The 15,634-nt window shown below is 36.2% G+C and overlaps 1 protein-coding gene across 1 annotated transcript in view; it reads left to right on the top strand.

Annotated features, from left to right (window-relative positions):
- Positions 1–15,634, top strand: part of HEATR5B (HEAT repeat containing 5B) — a 147,505-nt gene that overhangs the window by 55,381 nt on the left and 76,490 nt on the right. Inside the window, exons 17-20 of the mRNA XM_058278392.2 lie at positions 1,655–1,760; positions 3,501–3,691; positions 10,011–10,170; positions 13,569–13,758. Of these exons, the coding sequence (XP_058134375.1) occupies positions 1,655–1,760; positions 3,501–3,691; positions 10,011–10,170; positions 13,569–13,758 (647 nt within the window). The remainder of the gene's footprint in view (positions 1–1,654; positions 1,761–3,500; positions 3,692–10,010; positions 10,171–13,568; positions 13,759–15,634) is intronic.

Raw genomic sequence — 15,634 nt, 5'->3', positions numbered from 1 at the left:
ATAAGAGTCAAGAATTAATCTCTGGGAAGCGGACTTGGCCCAGTGGTTAGGGCATCCGTCTACCACATGGGAGGTCTGCAGTTCAAACCCCGGGCCTCCTTGATCCATGTGGAGCTGGCCCACGCACAGTGCTGATGCGCGCCAGAAGTGCCGTGCCACGCAGGGGTGTCCCCCGCGTAGGGGAGCCCCATGCGCAAGGAGTGCGCCCAGTAAGGAGAGCCGCCCAGCGTGAAAGCAAGTGCAGCCTGCCCAGGAATGGCGCCGCACACACAAAGAGCTGACACAACAAGATGACGCAACGAAAAGAAACAACAGACAACAACAGAAGCGAACAAAAAGAAGAACACACAGCAAATGAACACAGAGAGCAGACAGCCGGGGTGGGGAGAAGGGGAGAGAAATAAATAAAATAAATCTTTAAAAAAAAAAAAGAACTCAGTTTTGTTTATTTTTTTTTGTTTTTTTTTAAGTGCATAAAAATGTGCATGTGTATACAAGTACATATGTAGATGTGTACACATAAAGACCTAAAAGAAAATGTGCCAGAGGGTAATAGTGGTTATTTCTAGGTAGTAACTCTCCTATTTTTCAATTTTCTGCAATAAATATTTTTATCAGGAAAAAAAGATTATTTTAAACAAAACTAATATATATTTGAGCTCAGGTTTAGGCAAATGATGTTCAATGGTAGTCTTAGAGACCACGAGTGTCCTCTTAAACAGTGTGCTTGTTTTAACTGTAAATAATGCTTTCTTTCACCCATAAAAGGTGTGGCTCTGTGTTAGAGCAGGTGAAGGTGTAGTCAGCCTTAGTCCCAAGTAATTTTAACAAGTTCATGCCTACACTAGATAATTTGTTCCTGGGTGATTTTGAAGAATACTTTGACCTATGGCCTATTGTCAGTTGAGCTTAAGTTCTCTTAGTGACTTTAGAGAGTGTTTTGTTTTGTACTTTAGGTCATAGTTATCTTATTACTAAATCCAACCTACCTGGATTCCTTTTCTCCAGACCATTTCTTTTCCAAGGAATCTGAAATGATCTCCCTCTCTTTTATCCGAAGAGTCTAAAAGGCCACAATAATTTTGTAGTTGCTGTTAAGCTCTCTCTATTTTTAAAAATTTGAAATAATTTAAAAACCAATGCTCTTCTGGGTTTTTGCACATGAAAGTTTTACCAAGGCTAGCTTTTTAAAAATCTCCCATAGCTTCCAGGGATAGCTACATGAGGTACTGTTTTCTTCTGTGTATTTTTTTGAAAGAAAAAAAAAAAAGTCACAGTTTTTATTCCCAGTTTAAAAGTCTTTCATATAGATGATTAATTAAGACTTGTTACATTCAAGAAACCTTGAATACCTATTACATCCTAGGTGCTTTGCTGGATGCCGGTCTTAATGTTGAAGACCCCTGCAATTAGGACCTTATTTTACTGAATGAACCTTATTATTTGGTCTTTTGTTTTGTTGCAGTTAATAACTTCAGGCCCAAATATTGATTCAGCAGGAGGAGTTCTTGTCTGGATGAGTTCTGGGAATTAAATAAAAAAGAGACAGTGTGGAGCATTATTTGCTAAATAATTAGCCTGTACTCTCATCTCTGTTTTTTTCCATCATACATGAAGATGTATCATTAATGTGATCTTTATTCTATTATTATAGATTACAAATGTTGGATCACTTTGCTGAATGTGTTAAACAAGCCAAAGGTGTTCGCCAGCAGGCCGTGCAGCTCAATATATTTACTGCTGTTCTTAGTGCACTGAAGGTATATTTACTTTTAAAATGTGATAAATTTATAGAGTAGAATTTTGGTTAATAAATGTTTAATAAATCAAGCATATCCAGGTTATTCTAATGTTTATATGCAAATCACTTGGTAGCTGTGTTTTTATATTAGTTTCATTAAATTACTAGATACTTTTTATTAAGCTCATTGTAATGAAATATGTATTTTATATTTTAGTAATATTAAAGTTCATGTTAATTTCTGATCCTTCAGATTTTATAAGTGTCAGTCAGTTCTTCAGAATTTTCAAAGATATCTGACTGATGAAATCTGATGTGCTACTGAAGATTAATTAGATAAGCTTGGGGGGGCTATATGGGAACCTCTTATATTTTTTAATGTAACATTTTTTTGATCTATTATCTTCAAAAAAATACAATTTAAAAAAATGATGGGGGTGGGGAGTGGGGTATATGGGAACATCTTATGTTCTTTAATGTAACATTTTGTGTGATCTATTAATTTTTTTAAAGATAATTAAGAAATAAAATTAAATTTAAAGGAATTTAACTCAAAGACCCAGAATAAACAAATTATGCTGAAAAAAAAATTAGATAAACTTAAGTTTAATTTGTGGTTTAGACCTTAAATGACAAGAGGTTATGCTTTATTGTTGAAAGAACGCTGCATTTAGAGCTGTGTTCTGGTTTAGCTATTTACTAGGTTTATGTCTAGTATGATTTCTTCAACTTTTTTTGCATCTCAGTTTCTACACTGATGAAGTAGAATATTAAATATTTTGCACCATACTGTATAGCTTCTCACAGTGTATTTGATAATTTAAAACTTTCCAGCTTTAGATTATAAGGTATTATCATTTTGAAATAAAATGAAGCATACAAGTGTTTAAATGGGCATGCCTTAAGTCATGCTTAACAGACATTGGGGAAAAGAGATACAGGCTTTAATTATAGAAATATAGGCTTCTTCTCTTTATGTAACCATTAGTATATGCTGTATTTAGAGACTGTCAGCTAATACCATCATCTGAGGATTAAAATCAGGGGTGTAGTGATCGGAGAGGAGTGGTTGGGAGAAAGTGAACCAACTATAATATAGTTATACAATTACAGTTTTCTTCATAGATGTGACTTGGATTTTTGGTCTCAAGTAAGTAAATTAAGTTCCAGGGTGGTAAGTTTAGTCACACCAGGGATAGTAACATTTAGTATGATGACAAACTATGCCAGCATTTAATTACTGATTGTTCTTACCTCATTTTGCTTTTCGATATATGTTAGAAAGACTTATTTAAACATAAATGTCTTTTACAAAAATTTTCTACAGTTAAGTCAAAGTGTCATGCTTAGGTTTTTTACTTCCTTAAAGTTACAGTTTATAAATTTCAATTGATTAAATTACACTTGCTCTAATAATAGTGTTTTGTGTTTAAAAAGAAGTTTTCAGTATTAGTCTTTGGATAGACACTCCTAGGGGATTGTTGGCTTTAGGGCCAACTGAACTATGATTATGTTTTTGTTGTTTTTTAATTTTTTTAAATTTTGAACTATGATTATGTTATATATCATGTCCCAAAATCATTTTTAGCTAAGTGATTACTGACAATTTAATGGTGATTCTAGGCTTATTAAATACATGTGAAAGTAGTTTGAAGTAAAAAATGTATGAAGTATGCATATTTACAACAATTGTAACACATTGTTTTCCTTTTATTTAATTCGTATTGTAAATTGTCCTTTTTTATAAAAATAATTGTAGGGCTTAGCTGAAAACAAAAGTCCCTTAGGACCTGAGGAGGTTCGTAAATCTGCTCTGACGTTGGTTATGGGTGCTCTTGACAATCCAAACCCTATCTTACGATGTGCAGCAGGGGAAGCTCTTGGAAGAATGGCTCAGGTGGTTGGAGAAGCAACTTTTATTGCCAGAATGGCCCAATATAGCTTTGACAAGTAAGTGTGTTTTTTTCCCAACAATAAGTTTCTCATAGATAAAGATGTCTTATAAGTAATCAGTAATTAAAGGATTGTAAGTTTTCCACATGGGTTGCAAATGACAGTATTTTGTATTTCTTCATAGTGATCACAAATTTTAATTCAATTGTTGATTAAATTCTAGTGCTCTAGTGTCTGGGAATGTTTTTGTATGTTAGATCTTTCAGTATGGGGAAAGCTTGTAATCCAGCTCTTTTTTTTTTCCACTATCTGTTTTATTATTATTATTATTATTTTTAAAGATATATAAATCACACAATGTTACATTAAAAAATATTAGAGGTTCCCATATACCTCACTCCTCACAACCCCCACTCCTCCACATCAACAACCTCTTTCATCAGTGTGGCACATTCATTGCATTTGATGAATACATTTTGGAGCACTGCTACACCTCATGGATTATAGTTTATGTTGTAGTTTACACTCTCTGCCAGTCCATTCAGTGGGTTATGGCAGGATATATAATGTCCCTGCAATAGCATTGAGAACAACTTCCAAGTCCCCCAAAATGCCCCCATATCACACCTCTTTTTTCCTCTCCCTGCCTCAGCAACTCCTGTGGCCATTGTCTCTACATAATTGATATAATTTCTTCCATTGCTAAAGTCACAATAATTCTATCATAGAATACCAGTAAGTCCACTCTAGTCCACATTTTATTCCCCAGTCCTAAACACCCTGGGATGGTGATGGCCACTCCACCTCTAAATTGAGAGAGGTTAGATCCCACATGGCTGATGGTGAGATTCTCCTGCTTGCAGTTGTAGACTCTCTTGGTTCCTTGATGTGGTGGTTCACCATTCTCACCTCCTTGTTAGCTGACCTGGGTAAGTGCAATGAACTGGAGAGTAGGTGTTAAAACTGTGCTGAGGCTCAGGGCCCAGCTGACACATGTACAATCCAGAGATTCATATCTCCTGGGCATACACCAACCCCAGCACCAACCACAGGTTCAGTAAAAGTGACAGAAGAGGCATGTGTAGAGAAGTCACATCTAAATCCAACTCCATCACACTCAGGAGCACAAGTTCCAATGTGGGGCCCACTGGCAAGGCACTGAACTCCAGAGCCATAGACCGTGACTGTAGGACCTGGGTGTCTCCATAGCACTCAGGAACACCACTTCCTGGGGTTATATTGACATTGGCTGTCTCTGAGATTCTCCTGAGATGAGCATAAGCGCAAGCCTTTGATGACCTCCTGACTCATTTTGAAGTCTCTCAGCCATATAAACTCATTTGTCTTTACCATTTCCCCCTTTTATTCAAGGTGTTTTTCTAGTTGCATCACCAGCTGGTAGTAATCCCTCAGTGCCAGAGAGGTTCATTCCCAGGAGTCATGCCCCATGGAAAGGTAATGCATTTATATGCTGAGTTTGGCTTAGAGAGTGGCCACATTTGAGCAACATGGAGGCTCTCAGGAGGTAACTCTTAGGCACCTTGCAGCTCTAGGCCAAGTTGAAATTTCAAGCACACAGGCTCATAAGCATAGTCATCAGTATCAGTGGCCCATCATTGGTCCATCCTTCTTTACTGGTCTTTGCCCTTGCACTTGGGGGATTGTCGTTGTTCCATTGGGGAATGGAACAGAACTCCCCAGGATGGAAACTCAGCACTCCTTCAATTGTCATGTGAAACTCTACCCACTGTGTCAATACCCAACGAATATCTGAACATATCTATATACCCTATATGCATGCCCTGGAGAACTCCCTCCCACCCGTACATTCCCCATCAATGACACTCCACACCAGTGCTCCTCCCCTGCCATAGTTGAACCTCTCTCTGATCCAAAACTTCTTAAAAAATGAAGCCTAATATATTGCCAATTCCATTAATATGAAAATGAAATAGTAATGATAGGTTTAAAGATTAGAAATAAAATACATAATAATTTAGAAAAATTGAAATAAAGTAAAAAATAGATTGGGGTATTAAAAAAATGAAAAATATCATAAAATTTTTTTGACATTTTGCCTTTCATCACTGTAATAGGTGTCGTTCTGTATGTACAGTGGCAAGGCAATCTCTTCCTTTTCTTCCTCAGTGTCTTACATCATTTTTTTATTATGTTTTCAAAAAAATTTCAGCTCATAGTAAGGTAACATATAGAATGTAGGGGACTCCCATATGCCCAACATCCTCCCCTTTCCCCCTGCCCCAGCAATCATCTTTTTACATGTGTATGTTGTATTTGCTACAACTAATATACAAATATTGAAATATAGCTACTGACCATGGTTTCATTATGGTTTACATTATGATTTACATTTTAGACCATACACTTTTATAAATTTTTGGTGACATTTAACATGGCCTGTATCCATCGTTGCATGATCTTGTGGAACACATCCACTGCCCCTCACTTAACCCCTCTTCCATCTATTCTATTCCTTTCTTTCCCTCCCTCAGGACCCAGAGTGACAACCAAGCTTCACTGGTTGAAGGACAAGATTCATAGATACTTGGAACAATGCTGGGGGCTTCACACACTAGTCTGTCCTCCCCCATTGGGAGCTACCCATACTCTCAAGAGACACCCTCCCCTCTGTTTGAGAACAGCAGTCCTCCCCAGGTGGGGTACAACACCTTCCTGCTCATTGTATGGGTCTCTACCCACTGATAAAACATACTGTGACAAGATGAGCACTCACACGCTCCCTAAAAGCCTGCCCCAAGTGCGCTCTGTGCCAGATGCCCCCATCAAACACCTTAAACCAGTAACTCTCCTTATTGTATTTCCTAAAGCGTTTTCTCAACATTACAGTTTCAACCACATAACCTGACAATGATCCAGCTCTTGAATGTTACATAATGGAATTGAGAAGAATGTTAATAAGGAATTCTTTCAGTTAGGTGTCCTCATTTAAAGAGTACTCTGAAGTCCTACATGTTTCCCCATCATTTTCTCTTCACTTTATCCTACCATTTCCAAAATTCTTCTTTTTGTTAATTATTATTCACTTTTGGAGTGGAATATTCTTTTTCTAACTGTTACCAAGTTTATCATTCCTTAAATTATCCCTGAAATGGAGTAAAATTAGGCATTAGATTTTAAGGTTTTTTTTACATATTAATTAGAATGCTTATAGAGATCCAGTTAAGTATGATTAAGATAATAAGTGGCAAATATTCCTGACTATCCAGTTGCTAATTATGTACTTCAATAGAGAAGTTGAAAATTGAGAGTTTTCAAGAAATGACACTTCAATTATATAAATTATCATTCTTAAATAGCATATATTTCTAGTAGTAATTATTCCAAACTACAGCATAATCATTAATGAGAAAGAGTAGCAAGTAGCAGTTGTGAAATAGTGGTTCTGAAAAAGAAGTGTATTCTGAACACTGCACATCAGAGAATTGGTTTTCCTTGTTTTCCACATGTTAATGACAATTTGGGCATAGGAAAATGCCCCAGTATGTTTGAATCACTGAGGGCAATTTGTGTAGCCAGAAGATTGCTAAAATATTTCCAGACACTTAATTTTCTGCAGGATGACTTCTTCTGTTTCTTTAGCAGTAGATTAGCTTTGCTTTTTCCAAGTATTTGTCATTGATTCTGAAATTACCTTTTGCTAAATATTTTTTTTAAAAGATGGAGCCAATCCTAGCTATACATAAACAGTTTGTACTTTGTTAATAATAGGTAAAATGTATGTGTGTTTCTTTGGAATGCTTTTAAAGAGTACATTTTTTTTTAGTTATAAGGGTTTCTAATTTGTAGGCATCTTCAATCTATAGGAGTATTTCTTTTGTATTCTGGTGAAACACAAGGTCATTTCATTCATTTTATACCTGTCTAGCAAATGGTTTACAAGTATTTTGAGTTTTGTTTCATTAGCTTTTTTGAATGATTTTTAATTTTAATCTGAAATTATTACATAGATTTTAAGTTACCTTTTTCACATTTTAATATATCTGAAATTGGACATGTCTTATTCTCTACCAATGTCGTAATTAATGGAAGAATTTTTAAATATTTTATACTGTTCTATAATGTAATAGTACATTTTAAAATTATGGTAATCTTAAATTTGATGGAAACTGGTTATGTTCTGAAAAATACAAGATTATTATGAAATAATGATATTCAGTCTTCTGCAACTGCAACCTCATTATTTCAGACTGTTTTCATCAATATTGTATCTTGTCAATATAATATCTGACTAAAAAACTCAAAAGTCACTCATACATACAGATAAGTGAACTATATTTACTCATTAAAATCTTCCGTTAATATAGAAATTTACTTGGAATCATTCCTGTAAACAGAGGTTAATGAGGAGCAGCTTCAATTGCTTAAGACCTAGTTTCGAAAAAAAGTGAAAATCTTTGCTGGCTAAATTTGTTTCCATTCAGATTGAAAATCACTTGAGACCCCTGTGAAATGTACTTTCTTTTTTTTTTTTTTAAAGATCTGTTTATTTATTTATTTCTCTCTCCTTCCCCCCTGGTTGTCTTTTCTCTGTGTCTATTTGCTGCAGTCTTCTTTTCTAATTCTTTGTTGTCAGCGGCATGGGAATCTGTGTTTCTTTTTGTTGCATCATCTTGTGTCAGCTCTGTCTGGGCGGCGCCATTCTTAGGCAGGCTGCACTTTCTGTCGCGCTGGGCGGCTCTCCTTATGGGGCGCACTCCTTGCGCATGGGGCTTTCCTACACAGGGGACACCCCTGTGTGGCATGGCACTCCTTGCGCGCATCAGCACTGCACATGGGCCAGCTCCACACGGCTCAAGGAGGCCTGGGGTTTGAACCGCGGACCTCCCATGTGGTAGATGGACACCCTAACCACTGGGCCAAGTCCGCTTCCCTTGAACCTTATATTATTTACTTTATTGAATAGATAATTATCACTGAGATATCATCACTGCTTTTTAGCCCACTATAATGCTGCTTTTTGAGAAATAAAAACATGTAGACAGCTTTCTAATCTGTATAATTTGCATTAGAATTCACAGGTTGTATTTATTCTTTCATTCCTCAAAATGATTGCTATATAGGTATAATGATAATGTCTATTTATAGATAAAGAAACTGAGGCTTAGAGAGGTAAAGATCACTTATCTAAGGATAGAACATGTTAGAAAAACTGCTGCAGATAAACTTATCTCCCTTCACTCATTACTATACTTCTTAACATTTCTTCTGTATCACCACTTGAAATTTTTCTGTTCTTCCAATAGCCTAAAGGACCAGCCAGAGCTTTGGTTATGATTTTTTAAAAAATGTATATATATATTTTAATTTATTTCCCTATCCCTCTCACAGCTTGTTTGTTGTCTGCTCTCTGTGTTCATTCACTGCATGCTCTTCCGTGTTTTTTCGCTTGTCTCCCTTTTTGTTGTGTCACCTTGCTGAGTCGGCTCTCCGCGGTGCTTGTGGGCTGGATGGCACTCCGTGGCGCTTGCGGGCCAGTGGCTCACCGTTGTTTGCAGGCGAACCTGCCTTCACAAGGAGACCCCGGGACACAAACCCAGGGCCTCCCATATGGTAAACGGGAGCCCAAGTGATTGAGCCACAGCCGCTTCCCTGGTTATTATTTTTTGTCTCATTACTTGTCTTACTTGCATGTGTCTGCTGGAAGTCTGGTCTTGGATAGTTTATTGGGTATCATAATAAAGTTTTGAAAACACAATCAAAATGCTTTCCAGACTACTTCATTATTTCAGGTGTTTCATTCTTAGTGATATTTTATCCCATCTTCCAATAGTAATTAAAGTATGTTGGCTTGTGCATATTAGTCAAAATATCTTATAGCTTAAAAATTATTATATATATGTTCTTTTGATTCTTCTTGATGTCAAGAACTGAGGTTCAAGGATTAGATCCATATAAATTCTCTACGTTACTAGTTCAATGTGAATAAAATGATGAAATCTATTAGTTTAAATAAAAATTTAAAAAAATATCCAGGGCTTTCCCTTGCATTAGAAAAGAAGAAAGGTCTTAAATCAATGATCTAAGCTTCCACTTTAAGACTGTAGAAAGGAAAAAGTAAACATAAGGTGGTAAGAAGAAGGAAGTAAATAATAAAAGTAAAAGCAGAAATCAGTGAAAGAAAACAGAAAAACAATAGAGAAAATCAATGTATTATATACTATCTTAAATTGAACCCCTATTCTGTTAGGAAGTGAAGAATGGGTGGAAAGAAGTAATCGTGATTTTAATGTTTCCTGATTTCCAGAATAAATCTTCTTTACTGTGTGACTCATAAACTTGGTATTGCCACAAGGAAATAGCAGATTTAATCCCTGAAGTATGAATGTTTTTTCAGGTTAAAATCGGCTCGAGATGTTGTGTCTAGAACTGGACATTCATTGGCTCTTGGCTGTTTGCATCGTTATGTTGGTGGTATAGGCTCAGGACAACACCTGAAAACCAGTGTCAGCATTTTATTGGCTCTAGCACAAGATGGAACGTCCCCTGAAGTCCAGGTATAATATTAATTTTTTTAATTATGCAATTTTAAATAATATTTTTAGGAAAATTATTTGCCGTATAAAACAAATGAATCTGAGAATTTGTTAGAAAAATGGATTAGGTCCTTTTCTATAATTTTGTTTTATGAGTCTTATTTGTAATATCATGTAAGAATTTTGTTTTTAAGCTAATCTTAATCTAAGTCTGTCTTATTCTGAGAATTTAACACAGTCACAAATTCCTTCAAACATATTTTTGTATTATAATTTATTTTCTTTTATGCTTATTTCCTTATTTTGCATTTCTTTGTGTATGGTAGATTGATCAAGTTTCTTTTAATTGTCCTCTCTCTCTCTCCCCCCCCATGAGAGTCAGAATCTTCACATGTGTGAAAATATCCTACACTTTTGATTTGCTACTTCACATTGATGCACCTTAAAATGTTAAGAGTATATTTAGGCAGCAGCATTTACTTGGCCAGCCTCATATTGGGGCTCACAGGCTGGGAGAAGAGATAGATTGAATGGTCATTACTGTCTGCAATTAGCTTATTAATGAATGAGTTCCTTTATGGTAGCATAAAGACAGGTTTCTAGTATATAAGCTTAGTTTGTATTTGACTTCTTGGTAAAGCTTTCCAACTTTTTGCAAAGCACAAAATTGCCAAAAGGGTTGAAAACAGAACAAGTAATCCCAGCACTTCGGAGGTGCTATGATGTGTTGTTCTTGTTCTTATTTTAATGATACTTTCACACTAGTCTGGAGGAAAAGAACGTGGTTTTTAAATTATTTTACCCAAGAATTTACTGCTTTCTTTCTTTATATGAAGGAGTTGGTACTACCATAGTTTTCTGTCTTCTTTTGTCTTCATCTCTCAGTCTTCCTTCTCTATCTGTTCATTTTTTCCTTCTGAAACTATTATTCATGTATCAGATCGCTTGTCTTTTTCCTCATTTTATTTTTATTTTTTTGTATTTTACTCTGTAGTTCTTCCATTTGATATGTAAGATAATGATTTTGGTTTTTAGAAATAACTTTTTTCACGTTTTCTATTGAAATTTCTTTTAAAATATTTTTGTGGTAAAACATAAATAACATAAAACTTGCCATTTTAACCATTTTTAAGTGTTCAATTCAGTGGTATTAATTGCATTCACAGTGTTGTGATGCCATCACCACAATCTATTACCAAAGTTTTTTCATCACCCAAAACGGAAACACTGTTCCCGTTAAGCAGTAACTCCCCTGTTGCTCTCTTCACCTAGCCCCTAGTAAAAGCTAAGCTACTTACTGTCTCTAGGAATTTTTCTATTTTAGATATTTCATATAAGTGAAATCATATCATATTTGATCTTTTGTATTGTTAATATCACTCAGCGTAATGTTTTCAGGATTCATCCATGTTGTCCCATGTATCAGAATTTCATTCCTTTTTACAGCTAAATAAGCTACCATTTTATGTCTATACCACAGTTTATCTATTTGTCTGTTGATGGACATTTGACTTGTTTCTACTTTTTTGGCTATTGTGAATAATGCTGCTATGAATATTAGTGTGCAAATATTTGTTTGAGTTCCTGTTTTCAGTTCTTTTGATTATATGCCTAGGAGTTGAGTTGCTGGATCATATGATAATTCTTTAATTTTTTGAGAACTGCCGAACTGTATTCCACACAGCTGCACTATGTTATATTCCCTCCAGCAGTGCACAAGGGTTCCCATTTCTCCACATCCTTACTAACACTTGGGGTTTTCCTTTTTTTTCTTTAGTAATAGCTACCCATTTCCTAGGTAGACATAAAATGGTGTTATTGATTTGCATTTCCCTAATGACTGATGATGTTGAGCATCTTTTTGTGTGCTAATTGACTGCTTATTTATCTTCTTGGGGAAATGTCTGTTCAAGTCCTTTGCCCATTTATTAATTGGGTTCATCTTTTTGTTGATGTCTTAGGAGTTCTTTATATATTCCAGGTATTAAACCCTTATCAGATATATCATTTGAAACTCTTTTCTTCCATTCTGTAAATTGTCTTTTCACTCTCTTGAGCTATTGAATTTTTAATATCATATATCCTGAGTTTACTATTTTATGCTTCTCACATCTCCTTTGTGCTTTAATTATTTTGTCACAAAAGTCCTTATTATAGTTTTATTAATGTCCTCTTATTTCTTCCCTTAATTCTTTCTCTGGAATATGTGCTCTGGCTTTCCTCCTTCAAGCTTCTATATCCCCATTATTTATTATTAATCCTTGTCAGTAGGTTTGGTATCTGTCCATACGTGTCAAAGGCAGGTTACTGGGTTCTCAAGGACCAGGTAGATTGACTAGTAATAAATGATAAGGCATGGGGAGCAGAGGTGGTTCAAGCAGTTGAATGCCTACTTCCCCCATGGGAGGTCCTGAGTTTGGTTCCTGGTGCCTCCTAAAACCAAAACAAAACAAAAAACAAACAAACAACAGGCAAACAAATGAAAAACCAACCCAGGAGAGCTGGTGTGGTCAGTGGTTGAGCACCAGCTTCCCATATATGATGTCAGGGATAAAAAAGGATGATTTTTTTTTATTCTCATATTGGCAAGTTGGGAAACCTCTCTGTTGAGATCTCTCCATCCTCAGCCCATTGTCAAGATCTCCTTTAAAGCTGTCAGCAGCAAAAATAAAAGATTTCCTCTGCAGTGGGATACGGCAGGTTTAAAGGCCTTTTGATTTTCCCAGCCCTGCGCTGATCAGAGTATATTGCTCTGGAGTCAAATTTTGCAAATACTGTTAGCCAGTGAGACTACTTTGTGCCTCGTAAACATAAATAGAAGTCTCCTACTTCTAATGTAGAATCATCTCTTTCCCCCTTCAAATCTGTCAATATTTGCTTCATATATTTTGGGTCTCTGCTGGTAGGTGCATATATATTTATAATTCTTATATCTTCTTGATGAATTGATGCTTTTATCAATGTATATCATTCTTTATCTTTTGTAACAGTTTTTGAGTTATAGTCTGTTATCTGATATTAATATAGTCACTGCAGTTCTCTTTTGGTTATCTGCATGGGATTTTTTTTTCTATCCTTTTACTTTCAGCCTACTTGAGTCTTTGAATTCAAATTCAGTCTCTTATGAACAGTTAGGTCATACTTTTTTAATCCATTCTGCCAATCTCTGCCTTTTGATTGGAGAGTTTAATCTATTTACATTTAAAGTGGCTACTAATAATGTAGGACTTTCTTCTGCCATTTTGGTATTTGGTCCAGATTATTTATTTTTCATTTCTTAAGGAATATATTTTAGAGCATTTCTAGATCATTGATTAAAAACGAAAATGTTAATATATACAGATAATTTAATTTAAAACCTCAATTCAGTGTATCCTAGTTGTTCCTTACAACTAAAATAAAATTACATTTTATTACAGACTTGGTCTCTTCACTCACTTGCTTTAATAGTGGATTCTAGTGGCCCAATGTATCGTGGATATGTGGAACCTACATTATCTCTAGTTCTTACCTTGCTGTTGACAGTTCCACCTTCACATACAGAAGTTCATCAGTGTTTGGGTAGATGCTTAGGTGCAATAATAACTACTGTTGGCCCTGAACTACAAGGTAAGGAAACACTTTGAAATTAAAGGAACTAGGCAGTTAATTCTTATCTTTGAATTTCCTGAATGTTACCATCATGTTGCTTAAAGAAATTTTGTAATAATAATTTCTGTATACTTGAATGATTGTGATTTACCAAAGACCTGTCACTGTGTTTTTATATATTCTGTTTTATTAAAGCCTTACAGTGTCTTTACTATGAAAGTGTTCCTTGAAATTTTGAGCAGAGAATTCTAAATGAAATTCTGCTTGGACTTCCAGTGTAAGGAAAGCTGAAAATTGAGTTCACCTGGCTTTGAATGCCATCCATTTGTCTTTCTGGACCTTTGCTTTACTTTATTCTTTAACTCTAAGGGTTAGAAACATAGTTTGGGGAAGCAGACATGGCTCAACTGATAGAGTGTCTGCCTACCATATAGGAGGTCCAGGATTCAAACCCAGGGCCTCCTGTCCCATGTGGTAAGCTAGCCCATGTGCAGCGCTGCCACGTACAAGGAGTGCGATGCTGCGCAGGGGTGTCCCCCACATAGGGGAGCCCCACATGCAAGGTGTGTACCCTGCATTGAACTGTCCCATGTGAAAAAAGCGCAGCCCGCCCAGGAGTGGCACCACACACACGGAGAACTGATGCAGCAAGACGATCAAACAAAAGAGACACAGATTCCTGGTGCAAGTGGACACAGAAGAACACACAGCAAATGGACACAGAGAGCAACAACCGGGGGGAAGGGGAAAGAAAGAAATAATAAAATCTTTAAAAAAAAAAGAAACATAGTTTCAAAAACCACTGCCATAAGATAGATAGTATTACCTGATTTTTCTATGAGGAAGCAAGCTCAGAGAAGTTAAGTAAATGGCCTAGAGTTATATAGCCAGCAAGTGGCAGATTTATGATTCTAAAGCCCATGTTCTTACCAATTAAACTGAATTAATTTTATTAGTCATTAAATTAAATAGTCAAGACATTAAGTGATTATGAACTTATCCTGATTATATGAACCACTTTCAGAGTTTTCTTCCTCCCATTTATTAAATGCATTCAGTGGGTCAAAGTTTTATGCATTATCTCATTAAATCTCACAATCGTGAAATAGGCAGTTATCTCTATTTTAGAGATGAAATACTTATAGATTCTATAAGAATCTGTAAGATTATGTATAGCCAGTTAGTGGTTGTAGTCAGAGTTCAAACCCAGATCATTTCCATTGTCTGCATTTACTGTTTTAGGTTCTCAGCCTCTAAAACAAATACCTTAGAATAGGTTGTCTTAAATATTAGGAATTTATTGGCTCATGGTTTTGAGGGTAAGAGAAGTCCAAAATCAAGGTGTCACCAAGGCAGTGCTTTCTTCCTGAGGATTCTGGCATCTGTGTCAAATGTTTTGTTTCCAGACATGCCTGTGATCCTTGGGTCCTTGCTTTTCTTTAACATGGCAATGTCCTCTCCTTTTCCTTCCAGGTTCTGTTGATCCCCACTTCTTTTTTTTTTTTTTTTTTTTAAGATTCTTTAAAAAATTTATTTCTCCCCCTCCCCCTCCACCCCACGTGTTGTTAGCTCTCTGTGTCCATTCACTGTGTGTTCTTCTGTGACCGCTTCTGTCCTTATCAGTGGCACCAGGAATCTGTGTTTCTTTTTGTTGCATCATCTTGCTGTGTCAGCTCTTCGTGTGGGCGCCGCCATTCTTGGGCAGGCTGCATTTTCTTTAATGCTAGTGGCTCTCCTTATGGGACGCACTCCTTGCGCATGGGACTTCCCTACATAGGGGACACCCCTGTGTGGCACAGCACTCCTTGCCGCGCATCAGCGCTGCACATGGGTCAGCTCCACACAGGTCAAGGAGGCCAGGGATTTGAACTGTGGACCTCCCATGTGGTAGGTG

Source organism: Dasypus novemcinctus, chromosome 17 (assembly GCF_030445035.2).
Source record: "Dasypus novemcinctus isolate mDasNov1 chromosome 17, mDasNov1.1.hap2, whole genome shotgun sequence".
In the NCBI taxonomy this organism is placed as follows: Eukaryota; Metazoa; Chordata; class Mammalia; order Cingulata; family Dasypodidae; genus Dasypus; species Dasypus novemcinctus.
The sequence above is the reverse complement of the archived record's forward strand: the minus strand, read 5'-3'. Positions and strand labels throughout refer to the sequence as shown.